This window comes from Platalea leucorodia (genome assembly GCF_965183815.1).
Source record: "Platalea leucorodia genome assembly, chromosome: Z".
Classification (NCBI taxonomy): Eukaryota; Metazoa; Chordata; class Aves; order Pelecaniformes; family Threskiornithidae; genus Platalea; species Platalea leucorodia.
The window spans coordinates 71264843-71283320 of record NC_138858.1 but is presented as its reverse complement, the minus strand read 5'-3'; the positions used below and the strand labels follow the sequence as shown (position 1 = coordinate 71283320).

The window sequence follows — 18478 nt, the reverse complement described above, 5'->3', positions numbered from 1 at the left end:
AATGGATCTATGGTGATACTCTTTCGTGCATAATGTCAATATTAACTTCAAATGTACTATTTACTACCAAGAAACATTTTGCTGTGCTATCTTGAGTTAGAGAATTGAGTTTTTCTAGTCATAATTCAATCTAGTTACTTTAGAAGCTGTTCTATTTGAACTCCACTTGATATTTTCATAAAATGTAAAAATACGACAACTGATTAACAGTCCTATAAAATCCTAAAATACAGTATTATTTATATGCATAGTTAAATTTTCATCCCCATGCCCCCACCCCTCCCCAGTAAGATCTCAAAAGACAGCAAGACATCCAGGGAAGCAGCAGAGACTAGGGAAACAGGGTAAAGCAGTAAGGGACAGTGAGACAGAAGATGGACCCTAACTCTGCCTGTCAGCAATTCTGTCTATCTTCAGTAGTTCCACAGGAGTTGGAATTCTTACATTGTGTAGCCAAAATTCATTGTGCCGCCAAAATTCACTCAAAGACGTATCCTTTCAATAACTAAGGGAATGACATTAACATCTGATGTCACGGTGCAAGGTCCACAATGATGTGGAATTGCATCGCACCTCTAGTTATGACCTGAGGCCTTACATTAATATGGTAATAGGGTTTTTTACAACTTTGCAATTCTTCCTATTCTTCAGAATGTCTTTTTCCTTTGATGTTGGAGTTTTTTTCCTCCCAAACTGACCAGGAGATTTAGTTCAACTCTAATGTTGAAATAACGATTTTGTTACGCTGCACTAAGGAGTACTCCTTGTAAAAGAAACTCAAACCCTTTGTATCACAATACTGCAAACCAGCTATTATTCTGTTGAGCATTTAATTTGTTTGCTTTTTCAGCTCTTCTGCCTTTTGAATATGGCACAAACTCAAGAGAATATCTGAATTTATGTCCACCGTTTATCATGTTCTCCAGAAGACCATCTATGCTAAAAATCTGGAAGAGCAATTAATAAACAGCTACTTTACAAAACTGTTAAAGTACCATAAAAATGCAAACATGCTTAGATTTTTCATTTCAATTACTTTTTATTCTAAGTATCTGACTATATTCTAAGTATATAGACTCAGGCTGGACAAATGAATTCTACTAGAAAGGAAGACTTGCTCTAAAGGATAAATCAGAATTAAGGTTGACACCAAAACCCCAGCTAACTAAAACACTAACTCTAAACCACTGATGAGATCTCTCTCAAATCTGATTAGAGCCCTTTTCACTTTCTTAATTCTCTGACCAGTCTGCCAAAATTATTTCCTCTTGCATTTCCTCTTTGGGGAAGTTCTAATCTGTAATACGCATTCAGGGAACAATCAACGTTCACAAAAACTGTTTCACTTGGCTCAAAAATAAAGCACTTACCTCTCCACTTCAGTCACGTTTGTTTCACTTGCATTTATTGGGCTGATAAGTATTGGGGCTGGTAGTAATGGTTCTGAAGTTTGTTCCAGCAAAGCAGATGCATCAAACTCTTTTGAGTCAGCTGGGATTTCCACCAATGTTAAAATGAATGTCTGTTCCTCCTCTGGACATCTATGATCATCATTCACTACTATAATTTTTTCAGGGAAATAAAGAAATAACAAAAATCTATTATTCAAGTTTGAAATTGCACTGTTCTCTTCATGCCCTCCCTACCTTGAGTAATTAAATTTTAGGCACCGATTTCTCCATAGAAAAAGGCACTGGGGATATTCTTGAGACAATATGCTTCTTTTCTTCTTACATGAGATATGCATTGTCACCCCCTGGAGCCTATTCATTGCAGTGGAGTCCTGATTACCATTCAGAATGAAGACTATTAAAAATGCCTAGGAGGGATGGAGCTTTTTAAATGGGTGTTCTAGCATTAAAGAACAATTTGTCATTTAATTAAACTTGTGTAATGGTGGTCAAATGGTCCTTAATTGCAACTGTCAGGTATTAAGAGTTACTTCTTTAAGTGGCAGGAGTCTGCTGTTTTGATGGTAAACACAAGGATGGGTCCCCTAACTGCAGACTTGCAGAAGAGGACCCGAGAAGTATAGTCTTGAATTTAATAAATGAAAAATATAAATAATTTCGTCAACAGATGAACATTAACAGAGAATTGTCAACTGCCATCCATTAGAATGAATTTAAGGAGAGAACATTTGTTAAGTTTTCAAAAGATGGAAAACAACAGTGCTGCTCCATTACTTAAGACAGCTCTCATTCTTGATGATGTAAGGCTGCTATTATTCCAACTTCAACTCACTTTGGTTCTTTATCTAATTAAAGATGATTTAAGATGCTCCATCCCAAGATCCTTGCAATAACAGACCGTAACAACAGATGTCTATGAAGAAGTATTAGCCCTATCTTTTGCACATGCTCAGGAGTCACAACTTTGGACTGCAGTTTCCATGTAAAGTAAGTATTCTGGGCTTCTGACACAGTGATTTTCCTATACCTTCAACAAGTATTGGTTCCAAACCAGCTCCATTTCAATTTGTTTTAGGGAAAAGCAGCCATCGCCTTTATACATTTCATCACATCTGATCAGTTAGGAGTTAATCTGCTGACTCACTTCAGCTAAAGAGGGAAGTCTGGTTGTTTTCTTCCTTTTTCTCTCCCGCTCCACACTTGCACAGTCCAGCCCTCCTACTCACACAACTCTGACACTGGTATTCACTTGACAACTTCATGAGCCACCATAGCTCACTAAGCCAGTGGAAAACTACATAGGTTCTCTCCCTCTGTCACATTCAGTTTTTGATGGATAAGTGAGTCAGAGGCTCATAAAGGGCTCTAACAACTGCTAAACCTAGCACGAGGTAAGCTGCAGGAGCTCACAGCAGGGAGGAGAGAGCAAGAAGTTTCCCTTCCACTGATATTTAAACTTAATGTAAGTGCCATTCAAAAAGTTCCCAAGCCCAGTTTGTGTTAATGAAATGTAATAAGAGGCTAGGGAGGGGAATGGCACTGTGCTGTGGTCATTATTTTTGTTAATGAAATAGATAGATTCATCACGTCAATGAAAACATTTTTTTAATTAATCTTTGTGTAACCACAAGATACACAAGTGTAGGCTTTTGCTAACTCATAATACTAGCACATTATACCTGAAGTCTCTTCTGTGCTGCTTATGCATTGTTGTTGAGAATCCTGAGCAGAAGCTTCCTTCTAGAAATAACACATTTGAAATAAAACAAGTTAATAAATCTTTAGAAAACAGGAAAGAAACAAAGCATGTCAAATGCTGAAGATCCAAAAAATCTAATGACATCACCATAATTGCATTTTGTCAGCTTTCACTTCTAGCTATTCTAAGTTGAAGGATATAGGCCTGACAAGGACAAGAAACACTTGGGCAATATAAAATTTATATGCAGCTCGTTGTCTATATTGATGGTTTGTCAAAATAAATTTATACTTCCTACAGCACAACTCTGTCAGAGATGACTCACATAATAAATTGCTCAGTGGCACTAAGAACACAAGTTCCCCCAACCATTACAAAACCACTGAGTGCCAAAGAAAAACACCAAGCTCTGCAACTCATCTATCCCTTCCCTTTTATAGCATGTACTTTTGCTAAAAACAGGAATACTCCACTGCAAGTTGCCTCTTCTCACACTCTCTGCCAGTCCTACAAGAGCCAAATCGTTCTTGTACCTTGTTCTAACATGAGATCAGCCTTGACACATCAACAGGTTGCACTGGGGAAACAAGCTACTACCCGTCAGCTGTTCCACCATATCTGCCTGTACACTGATCTCAGGCAACACTAGAAAACCCAAGGGTACTGAGAATGAATGTTTCTCTCATGAAGAAACAAGATACTTCTCGTTTATACTAGAACAGGGATATGCAAACTACTGCAAACAAATGGATGTGAAAGACATACTGTTTGTCCATGATAATATGCATGTAAAACTCTTCATTGGGTTTTGAAATAAATGGGAAAGAGTATAGCAAAGGATGAAGTGTGTTTTAAACAAAGCAAATGAAGGTGACTATGAAAATGCTGTGTCCAGCAGTGATATTTTAACTTAATTTTAATTTAAACAAATATAACAGTAAGAGGTCAGACTGAATGAATACATGAGTCCTAGGTAACTTCTTCCATCAGAACTCTTTAAAAAATTGCTCAAAATTTTGCTAATATATTTATAACTTATTGCTGAAATGCTATAAACTGAGGCTTGCAAAGGTTAAGTTTGTCTGAAAGATTAAGTTTGGTTATGCCTTTGCAAAAAAGAAAGTTTCATTCACCAGCTGAAGTACCAGGTCTTTAAAATGGGCAAGTACATTTGCACTGAAAACCTCTTCCTTTACAGAATTTCAGAAACCGTGCACTTCTAGACTGTAATTTAATTAAGTTCTTTACCTGAGTAAAGTTGATTGTGCATATATTGTGCTCAGGAGGACAAGGATTTTGCTCAGGAAGTCCATCCACAGAACTTTGATTTGGATAATCCTCTAGTACAAGAGGAGATTTTTCTGGTTTTGGTGATGCAGTTATAGGTCTTACATCTCCTGAATTTCCACAAGCATCTCTCATCTCTGTTCTGAAAGGTATATATCTAGTTAATTTGAAACCAACTGAAGATACCCGGTGCATGGGGTAAATTCTGTATAATTATTTATTTAATATGAAGCTTATGTAGTTACAGAGAAACAGGGCACCTGTTTAAAAGCTACATTATTCTACTAAACAAAATGCATAATCTTTGAACAAGTCTACATAAAGTATTTCAAGAAAAAGCCTCCCTAACATCACTAATTGAGACTTTACTACTAAAATCATCATCAAGCAGGAAGCCTTACAAGCTCATTAACATTTCCAAATTGATCAACTCCTTAACATTTCCTTTCAGACACCGTTTCATGGGAGACAGTTAAGCAGCAAGGTGATTATTAAGTTTTAAAACAGCAAACAGAAGTAAATGTTTTTCCTACAAAAGCTGTAGGACAACATGCAGGAGAGAAAAACCTTAAAAATAAAAGTCTAAACTGTACACTTACATGCATAAACATACACAATATCTGTAAGTACACTGTTTCCACCACAGACGCATACACGTGCACTTCAGCTGCTTATTTTAAGAGACTTTAGGAATAAAGTCAATATTAACTGATGATTCTTCCTACCTCTCATTTTTGTCCACTTGCTTGGTAAGTTCCATGCTTCTAGTTGCAAAATCATGAAGAACTGAAGAATCACCTGCAGCTGGTCTGACCTGTTCTAGTTCCACCTTCTGCATTTCTGCAGTACCTCTCAGGGCTGTAGGCTCTAAGATATATCAAGAATAAAAATTAAAATAACTTTTTGTGTATGTGCGCACGTGTGTGTGTATATATATAGGCGCATTATTTTTACATATAAGCTTTTGTATATTAGAATGTGTATATATATGTATATGTGTATGTATAAACACACTACAAAATTATTAACAATTTTGCTGTATATGTACACATTTTATATAAATGACACATATATACATAGCTCATCTTGCCTTTGGTATGTTGTGCATTTTGCAGGTGATATGAAGATAATTAAGAGTTTGAAGACCACCTTTTTTTGTAGCTGCTTTAAGAATACCGAAACAGTTCTGTACATCTCCCCTTCCGGTTTTAATAGAAGGGAAAGACAGTAATAATAGGAAAAAAGTACACTGTATTGTACTGTATTTCTGTAATCAGCAGTTCAGTAATTTAAGGGCTTTCCAGGTCATTTAAGACCTACACAGAAAAACTGCTATTCAGATTTCATTTAATTTTATACTGAGAGGTATACTTATGTATAACACTATACCATAAATGGATGCCCTGCATTACAGGGGTGATGCATCATCTGTGAACATGAACAGAAAGTGAAGACTACTTTCAGCTTCGTTTTGTTTCATAAAGAGATGTGAATCCATCAGAAGAAACAATTTTCAGAACCCTAGGATAAGAAACAGGCTTACCACTTTGAACTTGCTCTAGTTGTTCCACAAGTACATTTGTATTAAGTGACTTATGAATGATGTTTTCATTGGACTTCAATACTCCAAAATCTGGCTCAGGCTTCAGACTGCCTCTTGCCAATGTTACACTATTCACCACAGGGAAAGAGCTATCACTGCAAGTAAAAAGGAAAAATGCCATCAATATAGTTCTTGATTTTTGACAGTTGTGAGATGAAATAAGTATTTCCAGGAAAGACCACTGTGCAGAGAAGAGATAAGAGAGATGGAGTAGATGAGATGATGAAGAGCTAAAATACAGGCTGCAGCCGGCAGAGGAGACAGAAGACTATTTGGCAAAATAAAAAATAAAGATCATCTGGGAATCGGAGCAGAGAGGTGTACTGCAAACTAGGATGTTCTCTACCTACAGAAAAAAAATGAAAAATTAAAATACTTAAAAAACATGAGAAGATCAGAAATCTAACACTGTTCACATGGTACCAAGTTCTGGTTAATAATATAATAAAAGAACCACTGCACTTAAAGTAAAATATCTTTGATTACAATTTTTCAGAGGACTATAATCCAATAGTATGTTCAAGCAATTGACAAGTGTCCTGGTTTCAGCTGGGATAGAGTTAGTTTTCTTCTTAGTAGCTGGTAGAGCGCTGTGTTTTGGATTTAGGATGAGAATAATGTTGGTAAGACGCTGATGTTTTGGTTCTTGCTGAGCAGAGTTTACACTAGGCAAGGACTTTTCAGCTTCTTGTGCTCTGCCAGGTGCGTAAGAACCTGGGAGGGAGCATAGCTAGGACAGCTGACCCAGACTGGCCAAAGGGCTGTTCCATACCATATGACGTCATGCTCAGCATATAAAGCCGGAGGGAGAAGAAGGAAGGGGGGGACGTTCTGAGTGATGGAGTTTGTCTTCCCAAGTAACCGTTACGCGTGATGGAGCCCTGCTTTCCTGAGGATGGCTTAACACCTGCCTGCCCATGGGAAGTAGCGAATGAATTGCTTGCTTTGCTTTGCTTGCGCGCGCGGCTTTTGCTTTACCCATTAAACTGTCTTCATCTCAACCCATGAGTTTTCTCACTTTTACTCTTCCGATTCTCTCCCCCATCCCACTGGGGGGGAGTGAGCGAGCGGCTGTGTGGTGCTTAGTTACTGGCTGGGGTTAAACCACGACAGTCCTTTTTGGTGCCCAACATGGGGCTCGAAGGGTTCGAGATAATGACAGATTTAATTGGAATGTGCTAGATCGAATTTATAGCTGTTAGTGCTGTTTAGGTATTAATCGGCAGCCTTCTGTACTTGCCACAGGGCTTGCTTGCCTTACTGTGTATTAGAGTCTAGTGCTCGTTAGTGGCTGCTTTTTGCTTTTGCTGCTTGCTGTACTGCTGATCATCTTACTCTGCTGTGCCTGGGAACATTTTGATAACGACAACAGCCATGCGCCTGGGCTGGCCGATGGCCAGGGCATCGCTGCTGTTTCTGTGCTGCTGTACTGGACAGGCTGGAACTCCAGTGTGAACTCGAGTCAAAGGGACTGTGACCTGTGGATGAGTCCATGCGGGAGCAGGACACCCCGAAGTGTCTGTGGACGTGGATAAGCCCATGCCAGAGCAGGTATGTCTCGAAGCGTCTGTGGCCATGGTTATGTCTGTGCCACAGCAGGTATACCTCTTGAAGGGATTGTGGCCCAAGGATAAGTCCACGCTGGAGAAGGTACACCTCAAAGCATCTGTGGCTGTGGCTAAGTCCGTGCTGCAGCAGGTACACCTTGAAGCATCAGTGGCTGTGCATGAGGTCATGCTGGAGCACCTCAAAGCATGTGGCCATAGGTAAGGCCATGGTGGAGCAAGTTTACTTCTGAAGAGACTGTGGCTGCGGGCAAGGCCATGCTGAAGCAGGTGTATCTCTGAAAGCATTGTGGCCCATGGAGAAGGCCATGCTGGAACAGCTGCACCTCTAAGTGACTGTGGCTGTGGATAAATCCATGCTGCAGCAGGTATACCCCTGGAGAGACTGTGGCTCATAGACAAGGCTCCACTTGGAGCAGGTAAACCCCTAAGGGACTGCAGTCTGTGGATAAGTCCAAGCCAGAGCAGCGGCAAGGGGAGGAGTTCATTGCAATGTTAAACCCAAAGGTCTGGCCCAAAGGGGCCAGGGGTGGAGACTGTAATGGAAATACCTTTAAATTGTTGTAACCCATGATCAGAGTTGCATGTTATAGGAATTCCCATAGCAGGAACCACCTGAACCAATGGAGGAGAAGCCTTACAAGAAGCAGTGCAAGTGCAGCAGTGACCCGACCTGAGCTGGCTTTGGTGCCCAGTAACTCCAGGCAACACACCACCTCTCCTGTCCTGAGCGACCACCATCACAGATGGAGCCCAAAGTCACTGACTAAATGAACTCAATGGACATTATGTGGACATTTGAGGATGCTTATGGACGTTTTACAGACATTTTACAGGGGTGGTCCATAGAATAAGTGGGGTGGTGGTTAATGAGGATGTACTGGATAATGTGGGACCTGAGCATGACATAAAAGGTATGGAATAAGGGGTGGATACTGTCCTGGTTTCAGCTGGGATAAAGTTAGTTTTCTTCTTAGTAGCTGGTAGAGCGCTGTGTTTTGGATTTAGGATGAGAATAATGTTGATAACGCACTGGTGTTTTGGTTCTTGCTGAGCAGAGTTTACACTAGGCAAGGACTTTTCAGCTTCTTGTGCTCTGCCAGGTGCGTAAGAACCTGGGAGGGAGCATAGCTAGGACAGCTGACCCAGACTGGCCAAAGGGCTGTTCCATACCATATGACGTCATGCTCAGCATATAAAGCCGGAGCGAGAAGAAGGAAGGGGGGGGGACGTTCTGAGTGATGGTGTTTGTCTTCCCAAGTAACCGTTACGCGTGATGGAGCCCTGCTTTCCTGAGGATGGCTGAACACCTGCCTGCCCGTAGGAAGTAGCGAATGAATGCCTTGCTTTGCTTTGCTTTGCTTTCGCGCGCGGCTTTTGCTTTACCCATTAAACTGTCTTTATCTCAACCCATGAGTTTTCTCACTTTTACTCTTCCGATTCTCTCCCCCATCCCACTGGGGGGGAGTGAGCGAGCGGCTGTGTGGTGCTTAGTTACTGGCTGGGGTTAAACCACGACAACAAGTTAAACTGTCTTTCAAATAAAATGTGATCACCAGCAGATTTTTTCTGAAAACGTGTTCCATCAAGCTATTTCAACATTCACAAATGTTTGAATAAAATTAAAAAACATAAAGCATTTGTCCTGGTTTCAGTTGGGATAGAGTTAATTTTCTTCTTAGTAGCTGGTAGAGCGCTGTGTTTTGGATTTAGGATGAGAATAATGTTGATAAGACACTGATGTTTTGGTTCTTGCTGAGTAGAGTTTACACTGGTCAAGGACTTTTTAGCTTCTTGTGCTCTGCCAGGTGCATAAGAAGCTGGGAGGGAGCATAGCTAGGACAGCTGACCCAGACTGGCCCAAGGGCTATTCCATACCATATGACATCATGCTCAGTATATAAGCTGGGGGAAGAAGAAGGAAGGGGGGGACATTGGGCATGATGGCGTTTGTCTTCCCAAGTAACCGTTACGCGTGATGGAGCCCTGCTTTCCTGGGGATGGCTGAACACCTGCCTGCCGCTGGGAAGTAGTGAATGAATTGCTTGCTTTGCTTTGCTTGTGCGTGCGGCTTTTGCTTTACCCATTAAACTGTCTTTATCTCAACCCATGAGTTTTCTCACTTTTACTCTTCCAATTCTCTCCCCCATCCCACTGGGGGGGAGTGAGCGAGCGGCTGCGTGGTGCTTAGTTGCTGGCTGGGGTTAAACCACGACAACATTAAAAAAATGTAATGATAGAAGATCAACCAGTTCTTTGACATGGCTTTGCTCTAAATCTTTGATCTACATCCCACAGCAGCAGTGACACTTAAGAAATTTGCCTTGGCCTGATTAGCTGTAAAGTACTTTGGGAAAATGAGCTTGGTAATTAACAGTGATCCATACCAACTAAGTTCAAATATTCTTTTCTCCCCCACCAGGGTAAACTTAATTTCAGGAGTGAAGAGCAAGTTCTACATCCCCAAAATTATATACCAACATCTCATAAAAGTTGTAAGAAAGAGACAGGAGGGGCTTTCCAGATTACTTAAACTGAGAAACCTTTGCTAAAGAAAGACTGCATTCAAGTCAATAAAAATGCCAGAAAGAATCTAGCAAAAGCAAGCAGTGTCAGAGGATCTCTCTCCCTAAAGAAAATGAAATAGTAATTTAACCTGGTATCTGTAGCATTTTTCTCAAAATATTCTTCGACACTTATTCTTGTGTCAGTGCTTTGATCCTCTACATTAATGTTGCTTCCATCCTCAGAAGGGACCAATTCCTTGGTAGAAGTGTCTGAAGAAAGTAAATACTGACTAGGAGCTCTATTTTGTTTGGAGTAGGTGTGGGTTACAAGGCTATTGGCCATGTCCAACTCATCTTGAGCGGGTACCATGTGTGTCCATTCTGGTTAAAACAATAAACAGAATAGAAAAGCATAATTTAAAAGACTTAGGATTGGCACGTACATAAAAGCTATTTTATAGATGTTCAACTTCAAATCTCATTTAACAAAGTTTGCATTCTCCAAAGATGCAAATTCAAATCCCAGCTAAATGCCGTCCTAAGATCACACTTTTGGTAGTAAGAATGCAGGAACTAACGTTCAAGCAATTAAAGCAGATAATAAATTCTAAATAAAAGTCTATCAAAAACTAGACTACAACCAGGTAATTTCAGGTTGTAGCTATTTAGGTGGAAAAAGCTGTGCTTCAGGTTAAAGGCCTGAAAAGACCACTGATAGTTACAGTCATTTAAGTCCGATTCCCTTCTTTTGTCCAGTTTATGTGACCAGATTAATTCAAACATATCCTCCCTAAAACAGGTCTAAAACATCTCTCTAGCAGAGTGATGCAGTTGGCAGTATCCAGTAAGGTGCTTTACTTTTTCCAGCCAAACTGCATTGCCTAGTCTCACTATGCATTACAATTCAGCAGGACTAAAAGCATAAAAGACCCTTGACCTCCTGCTATGCAGCAGCATGTGGAAGAGTTTTGCAGCCGCTGCTCCACCCCCCTTAGGTGGAACCAGAAAGCACAAGCAAGGCTTTGTCCCATAAATCATATCATACCTTCAGCACTTGTTTTTAACTGGAACATTGGATCACCCATTGCAAGTAAAGTCATGGCAGCTTCAGCACTTCCATCATTAATTCCTGTGAAGTTGTTCACATATGTTAGAAGTCATAAGCACGTTAACCAGAAATCCACTTATCCATATTCAAAAAACATTTGACACTATCATCAACACAGTGAAGTACGCATTTTTTAAATTGTTGCCATTCATGGATCAAGATGCTTGTAGACAGACAGCAATTCTCACCCACTAAATTTAAACTATTGTGAAAACACTGAGCAGCAACATTATTGCCGTTAGTGGTGTATTGGGTACAGGTGGCAAGGTGCTGGCAGCAGGGGTCTGCCCTGGACACAGCCGGTTCCAACTGACACAGCTGAGCCTGTCAGCCAAGATGGTGGCACCTTTGGGAAACATTTAAGAAAGCGAAAAATGTTCCACAGCAGTGAAGGGTGAGGGAAAAAGTGTCAGAAACAACCCTGTGAACACCAAGGTTGGTAAGGAATGGGGGGGAGGAGGTGCTCCATGTGTGGGAGCAGAGATTCCCCTGCCACCTGTGGAGGAGACCTTGGTGGAGCAGGTAGATATACCCTGAAGAAATCGCACCCTGTAGAGGACCCATGGTGGAGCAGACGTATCCTGAAGGACTGTATTCCACAGGAAGGACCCCATGCTGGAGCAGGGGAAGAGCGTGAGGAGGAAGAAGCAGCAGAGAGGAAGCATTCGGAACTGACTGCAACCCCCATTCCCTGTCTCCCTGTGCTGCTTGGGGGGAGGAGGCAGAGGAGTGGGAAATGAAGGTGTGAAGTTGAGCCTAAGAAGGTGGGGAGGGGAAGGTGTTTTATTTTTTGTCTTTGTTTCTCACCATCCTACTCTATTTTATTTGGCAATAGATTAAATTAGTTTTCCCCAAGTTGAGTCTGCTTTGGTAAGTGATCTCCTTGTCTTCGTCTCAACCCAAGAGCTTTTCCATTTTATTTCCTCCCCTCATCCTGTTGAGGAGGAGTGGGAGAGCAGCTGGGTGGGCATGTCACAGCTGGCCAAGGTCAACCCACCACAAATGGAAAAGAAAGAGGTTAACAGTTTAATCACAGAAATCCATAACTTATTGATCCATATCCCAGTTTAGACTCCCAATGCCTAATCTCCACCCAGAATACATCCCTTTGCCTATCACTAACTGGTCACATCAGACAAAACATTTCCATCCTCCAAAGCTACTGTACTGAAATAAATTGAAAGAACAAAGTAGGCTTCCCCTTCTTCAACTAAGACAGCAGCCCACTTGATTTCCAGTGCTTCCTAGCAAGATGTATTGAGAATGAATTCAAAAGTGAAAGCTATTCTAAAAATTAATAGATCCATAAGAGTTTGTAACATACCTCACATGGAAAGAATATTTGCTTCTGGAAGACTGTGATCACAGTCTGTCACACATGCTATTTTACCAGTTTAGGATATTAAAGTCAAAGACCACAGAGATAACAAAGCTATGATTCTTTGTATCACTCAGTCACACATCAAGCAACCACTTGCAAAATTTCCTCTTCTCCTGGTACAACTAGCCACAGCATGGGAAAGTGATAGACAGGACACATGAAGGGCACATTCTGACCCTGGGAAACAGAACCTTGCAATGTTTGGTCCCCCTACTTCATAGAGAACAATAAGAAAGCAAATGGTTTAAATCTCCAAAACATAAAAGCATCCAGGATCTCAGGAGCAGGTTTTTATGTAAGATATATAAACCTCCAAACTTCCAGCAAAAATAACTACGTATTAGTAGTAAGTTAACGGGAAAGATATGAACAAGATTGTTTCATATCTACCTTTTTCCACTTCTGTGTTTTCATGTTCGGTTGTTTCCTTAAATAAAAAGAAAAACAATATCAAAGTTCTACATAAAATGAGTCCACAATTTTAATTTAATGCCTATGGGTAAATTCTCTGCCCATAGGTTATCCTGGCTTTGAAACAGTATTTTAAAGGCTGACAATATTTACTTACATAGTTTTCCCATAGCTGTGTCCCTCATATCTGTGCGGGACAGGTTAAGAGTCTATTAAGCTATGGTGTTACAAGCAGACAGGGCAACCAGACACTGTCCACATAGCTTTGTATGTGCGAGGAAATAAACAGACAAAAAGACATTCTTACAGCTGTTGAGGTACTTAATTTTTCCTCCTTCTGTACCACTGGCTGGACAGATGCATGAGAGAGACTTTCAACATCAGTAGCCACCGGCACATCTGGTATATTCACAGATATTTCCAGCTGTAAAAATAATTTTAAAAGTATTTCAGTTCATCAGCCCCAAAAGAAAATCTGTCAAATGCAAATTTTTATAAACCACATATACTTACCAGATCTTGAACATTTAGTGGGTTCTTTCCCAAAAATCAATCCCAATCTTATACTACATACCTCCTGATTTAAGAAGGCAGCAGTTGTATGAACTGGAGGCAGAACTGGTAGTGCTGCTTGTAACTAACTGGAAGCATCAGACAACTTAAGACCTTGTTTCTGATTGCTTATTACTCCACCAAACTAAGTTATGCGGCTGAGATCTTACATGGTGGCTATTTACCTCAAATGGGTATTGTTAGTTTTCACACTTTTTCTGCTTTGTAAGTCTTCAGGAAAGAAAAAGAGTTCAGCCTTTTTCCAAAGTAAGACTAGGGAATACACCCCCCCACACCCACTATTTTACATATATTTTTTTTTTCTTGTTCTTTAACACTGTCTTTTCACTGAGAACTTCAGACATTTGCCATTTCAGAAACGAGGACAATATGTCCAGTGAGGTTCCTATGAAAAACACTGGTCAATCTGGGTAGCTTCCAAAGGCTTGCGCTTTTACGGGTACTTTCCAGTGATCTATTTAAATTTTACAGCAGCTGAGTCCTCAGGTATCTAATCATATCCCTTACTAGTACTCATGGCTCCTGTGTGTTAAACCAGGAAACTTGATCATCATCCCCACACATAATATATTCCACATCTTTGAAATGAAAGGATTCAGCAAAACTTTCCATGCAACAGCCTTCCTGTCCGTTATTGTTCTAGAGTCTCCCTTGGTGTTTTGACTGAGCTTTAAATTCTTTTGCTGTTTCACCCAGAGAAAGAAACAGTGTAATTCATTCAGGAGACAAAAAAAGCAAGATCTCAATGGGAGAAGAGAGGATGATGCCTAGTAGTAGTAAGCAAAAATAATTGGAGTGAATGGAAAGAAGTAGTGATGAAGATCTGAGGCATGAATGGAACAGGTCGGATAAACAGATTTGGAATGGAGCAAAAATTAAAAAAAGAGCTGTGAAGACACATCACTGAGGTAAGACAGGCTAGAAAGGACAAAAAAAAGCAAAGAAGCCACATTGAATGATAGGGAAAAAAACAGAAAAATATCTAAACCTTTGAGCACAATCCCTTTCAAGGCCTTGAACATAGTCCACTGTTCCCAAACCTCAACAGTTCCCTGATGACAAAAAAGAATGCCATTTCCTCTCTAGTGACTGGTCTTAGCAGATATGATACCAAGTCTTGCTAGAGTCCTACAGTCTCGAGTTTTATTCTAGTCTAAGAGTACAACTAAAACATTGCTCTGCACTCTAGGCTTATAGTTTCCAACTCTACAAATGGTCCATGGAAGAGTCAAAACATACAGCTTTTGAAAAAAAAATTGACAAAGATGTAGATGGTCTCTCGTTAACAGTAGCAGGGACCAAGGCCCACGGATCTGCCCATGCCAGACAGAGCAGGAACATCCCTGAATGGACTGCAGCCCACGGAGGATCCATGCTGGAGCACGGGCAAGGAGTGAAGTCCCTTGCACTGTCAAACTCTACAGCCTGAACCAAAGGGACAAGGGCTGGAGATTTTAATGGATACATGTTTAAACATTTTAACCCATTATTTGAGCTGTATGCTATAGTAAGTACTATAGCAAGAACAAGAACAATGAAGACAAGCCTCACAAGAAACCAGGCAAGTGCAGTGGTGACCAACCTGAGCTGGCTTTGGTGCCCAAAAACTCAACGTGACATGCCACCTCTCCTGAGCAACCACATAATACATGGAGCCCAAGGCATGGACTAAATAACTCAAAGGACGTTTGATGAACATTTTAAGGGGGTGGCCTGTGGACCAAGGGAATGATAGCCATGTATGTATCAAAGGACAGGAAGAGAAGTTGTGGTTAATAAGGATGTACTGGATAGTGTAGGACCTGAGCATGACAAAAATGGTATGAAATAAAGGGTGAAGATTGTACTGGGCATGGCTGGGATGAAGTTACTTTTCTTCATAGCAGCCCACATGGTGCTGTGTTTTCGATTTATAACTACAACAGTGTTGATAACACACCAGTGTTTTTGCTATTACCGAACAGTGCTTGCACAATGTCAAAGCTGTTGTTTTCCTATTCTTCCTTCAAAAGGTCAGGAGAGCACCCAGCTGGGACAGCTGACCCAAACTGAACAAAGGGATATTCCATATCATATGATGTCATGCTCAGCAATAAAAGCTCAGAGAAAGGAGAGGGAAGAGGAGGGCATTTGTGGGTATGGCGTTTGTCTTCCAGAGTAACTCTTAGGCAGGCTGAGGCCCTGCTTTCCAGGAAGTGGCCTGCCAATAGCAACTAGTGAATAAATTCCTTATTTTGCTTTGTTTTCACATACAGCTTTTGTTTCACCTATTGAACTGTCTTTATATCAATCCATAAGTCTTCTTACCTTCCTCCTATTTTCTCTTTGTCCCACAGGAGAGGGGAGTGAGCAAGCAGCTGTGTGTGCCTAGCTACTGGTCAGGGTCAGACCACCATACAGTAAAAGTTTCTTTGCAAGGGGGACACCACATACAGAAACATCTCCATCATTTCCTAACATTCAAATATAAAATTGAAATGCCCTGTTTGTTCCACCTTGGGCCTCAAAACATGTAGTAAGTGTGGTAGTCTGTGCCTACATTCAATCCCAATAAACAAACTGGTGAGCACCCTGCAGACCTATTTACAGTTTGTAAACATAACTGGACCTTAGACTGATGTAGTATTTTGTTCAAAACCAAGTACGTGTGCCAAGTAACATCCCTGCTACACTCAACATCATTCTTAACGCATTGAACTAAATTGAGATAAAACCGAAGTACTTGGAGATGCAATTAGCATAAAAGCTGTTTAAACAATCAAAACAAAAGTACATATGCAGAACCCAGGTACATGTTACCTCCTCCACGGTTTCCTCTATCTGAACAGGAATAGGTTTTGGAGATCGAAGACCTATAGGAACAAACACTGGAGCTTTGTTTACTTCTTCCGGTGCAAAGCATTCATCTTCATCATCAGGCTCAAAGTCATCTGCCTCCTCCTCCTCCTCCTCCTCCTCTTGAGAAGCCCGGAGGGTCACCAAGGTTATCTTTGAACTTCTGTGCTCCTTCCCAGATTTCTTTCTATGTGTAGTTTTCAAACTTTTGCCTCTAGTAACACTCAGTTTAACTTCTTGCCTTTGATTCCCCTTCTCACTGCAATCAGCCTCACATTCAGAGGCAGAAGCAGCAGCAGTTCTTAGCTCCGAGACATGTTTTGGCAGCACTGTCCTTTTTGATGACCTTCTGGACTGCCTTCTAAAGTACAGAACAAAAGCATGTTTAAAAAAAAAAATTAAGTCCAAGATATTCCAAAAAAAAAAAAAAAGGGGGGGGGGTACCACAAATCAAAACAAACTCAATGAATAAAAAAGCATCACTGTGACCAACAATACAATCTATTTACTTCCTAATGTATAGTGACAAAAATGCATCCACATACCATTTTATCCTAAGAAAACCTGATTTCTTCATGTATGCACAAAGTACTGATTGTGAATGTCTATTAAGTAGTTTCAGAGTGCTGGAAAGATGCACAATTAAATTTACAAAATACAGAATTCTTTGATTAAAAAAGGGCGAATTAATTTTCATTTTGAGGGACATGGAAGTCACATGCTTTTTACACCATGGGCACACTTCCAGTTCTGTTTTGTTAAAGCTCTACTAGGAGCCCCAAACTATGATACTTTAGTTGATCTGATTAATGTCTAGAAACTAGAACTGTTAGATAACTAATTATCTGCTCCAGTTTCTCAGACAGGAATCTCTTCAATAATCAGCTGCTTGCTGTTTCCCTCCTCAAAATGATGGGCATGACCACTTAGGGTACCAAAAGTGATTCCGAAATTCCCCCAAAAAACATCCTCCTTGGTAAACTGGTAGGGAGGGGAACAAATAGCAGCAGAGGACACTTCCAGCATGGAGTTTCTATTCAGGTTAATCCCACAATCCCTGTGCTACCAATATGGGTACCTCAAGGTCCTCCCCTTTAAAATCAGGAATTCCCACTGAAAGCAAAGGTGGACCCTGGGATGGGCTGGCGGGAGTGCTGGCTGTGTTCATTCTATGAGAATGCAGACAGGGTAAGAGACATGGGGATACCTGCATGCATCTGGCAGAGTTCAGTCAGATGCAACTGTCACTCCTTGGACTGACATCCTGCATGTGCTCACATAAAACACTGCAGAACTATGGCTAATAATTACGTTTTTAAAATGAAAGCCAAAACCAATCCGTTGAGCTTACAAGCCAAAATTACTTGTTTTACCTTGTGAGACTGTCTGAATTTTTCTCCTGAGAGGTAGAAAGCTGTGAATCATCTTCTTGTTCTACTTGACTCTCACTCTCTGACGATCTCTCTGGAGACTGGAGTCTACTATCCTGCCTGATTCTTTTACAAGGTGTTTCTTCAACAGAGTCTGTAAAATTGTGTTTCCTTGTAGCCTCTGAGAAGGATGCAGCTTCCACTATGTTACTGGAGTTTTGCTGAACAGAGGAGACAATTACTACCATATTAAGTACCAAACATTTTTAACCGGTTTTGGTGACAAAAAGATTTAAAGAACTAAGTTTGAGGTTCTTGAAAACATGCCCAGCTGTCATCTCTGATTTTTCCCCATTCTCTTTAATTTCAGACTCTATAGCAGAACTGTCATCAGATGGTATTATCTATGATGCCTGAGTTCCCAGTGCCGCTGCTAGTTAATAGGCCAAGGCCATGATCAACTTATTAAGAGCAGCTACTCTTCAGAAGCTGGAAAGATGAATCATTTTCTAAAACTGCCTATTAATTTAAAGAACAATTTGAGGGAAGGAAAATTTTTTTTTCCTGCCCTGGGAACAAACTAGGAAGAAAAAGAAACCTACCATAGTTTACAGAACAGCGTTTAAATATTATTCAAAACACACACACAGAGAAACGTATCCCAGAACATAAAAACATCAGTAAGCACAATTCTGTCAACTATGGATGGTTGGCTAAAATAAGATGG

The 18478-nt window shown here is 40.6% G+C and overlaps 1 protein-coding gene across 9 annotated transcripts in view; it reads right to left on the bottom strand.

The window, feature by feature from the left end:
- BDP1 (BDP1 general transcription factor IIIB subunit) overlaps positions 1-18478 on the bottom strand; it is a 56700-nt gene that overhangs the window by 7593 nt on the left and 30629 nt on the right. For 7 of the 9 annotated variants that reach the window (XM_082336665.1, XM_082336667.1, XM_082336666.1 and 4 more), the window contains 11 exons: positions 17755-17972; positions 16346-16742; positions 13281-13397; positions 12953-12989; positions 11119-11202; positions 10223-10454; positions 5942-6096; positions 5124-5265; positions 4360-4540; positions 3092-3152; positions 1371-1560 (listed from right to left, as the gene is read on the bottom strand). In XM_082336665.1, the coding sequence (XP_082192791.1) occupies positions 1371-1560; positions 3092-3152; positions 4360-4540; positions 5124-5265; positions 5942-6096; positions 10223-10454; positions 11119-11202; positions 12953-12989; positions 13281-13397; positions 16346-16742; positions 17755-17972 (1814 nt within the window). Of the gene's footprint in view, positions 1-1370; positions 1561-3091; positions 3153-4359; positions 4541-5123; positions 5266-5941; positions 6097-10222; positions 10455-11118; positions 11203-12952; positions 12990-13280; positions 13398-16345; positions 16743-17754; positions 17973-18478 lie in introns of those variants that run through there. The other 2 variants (XM_082336668.1, XM_082336673.1) reach the window with 2 other exon arrangements.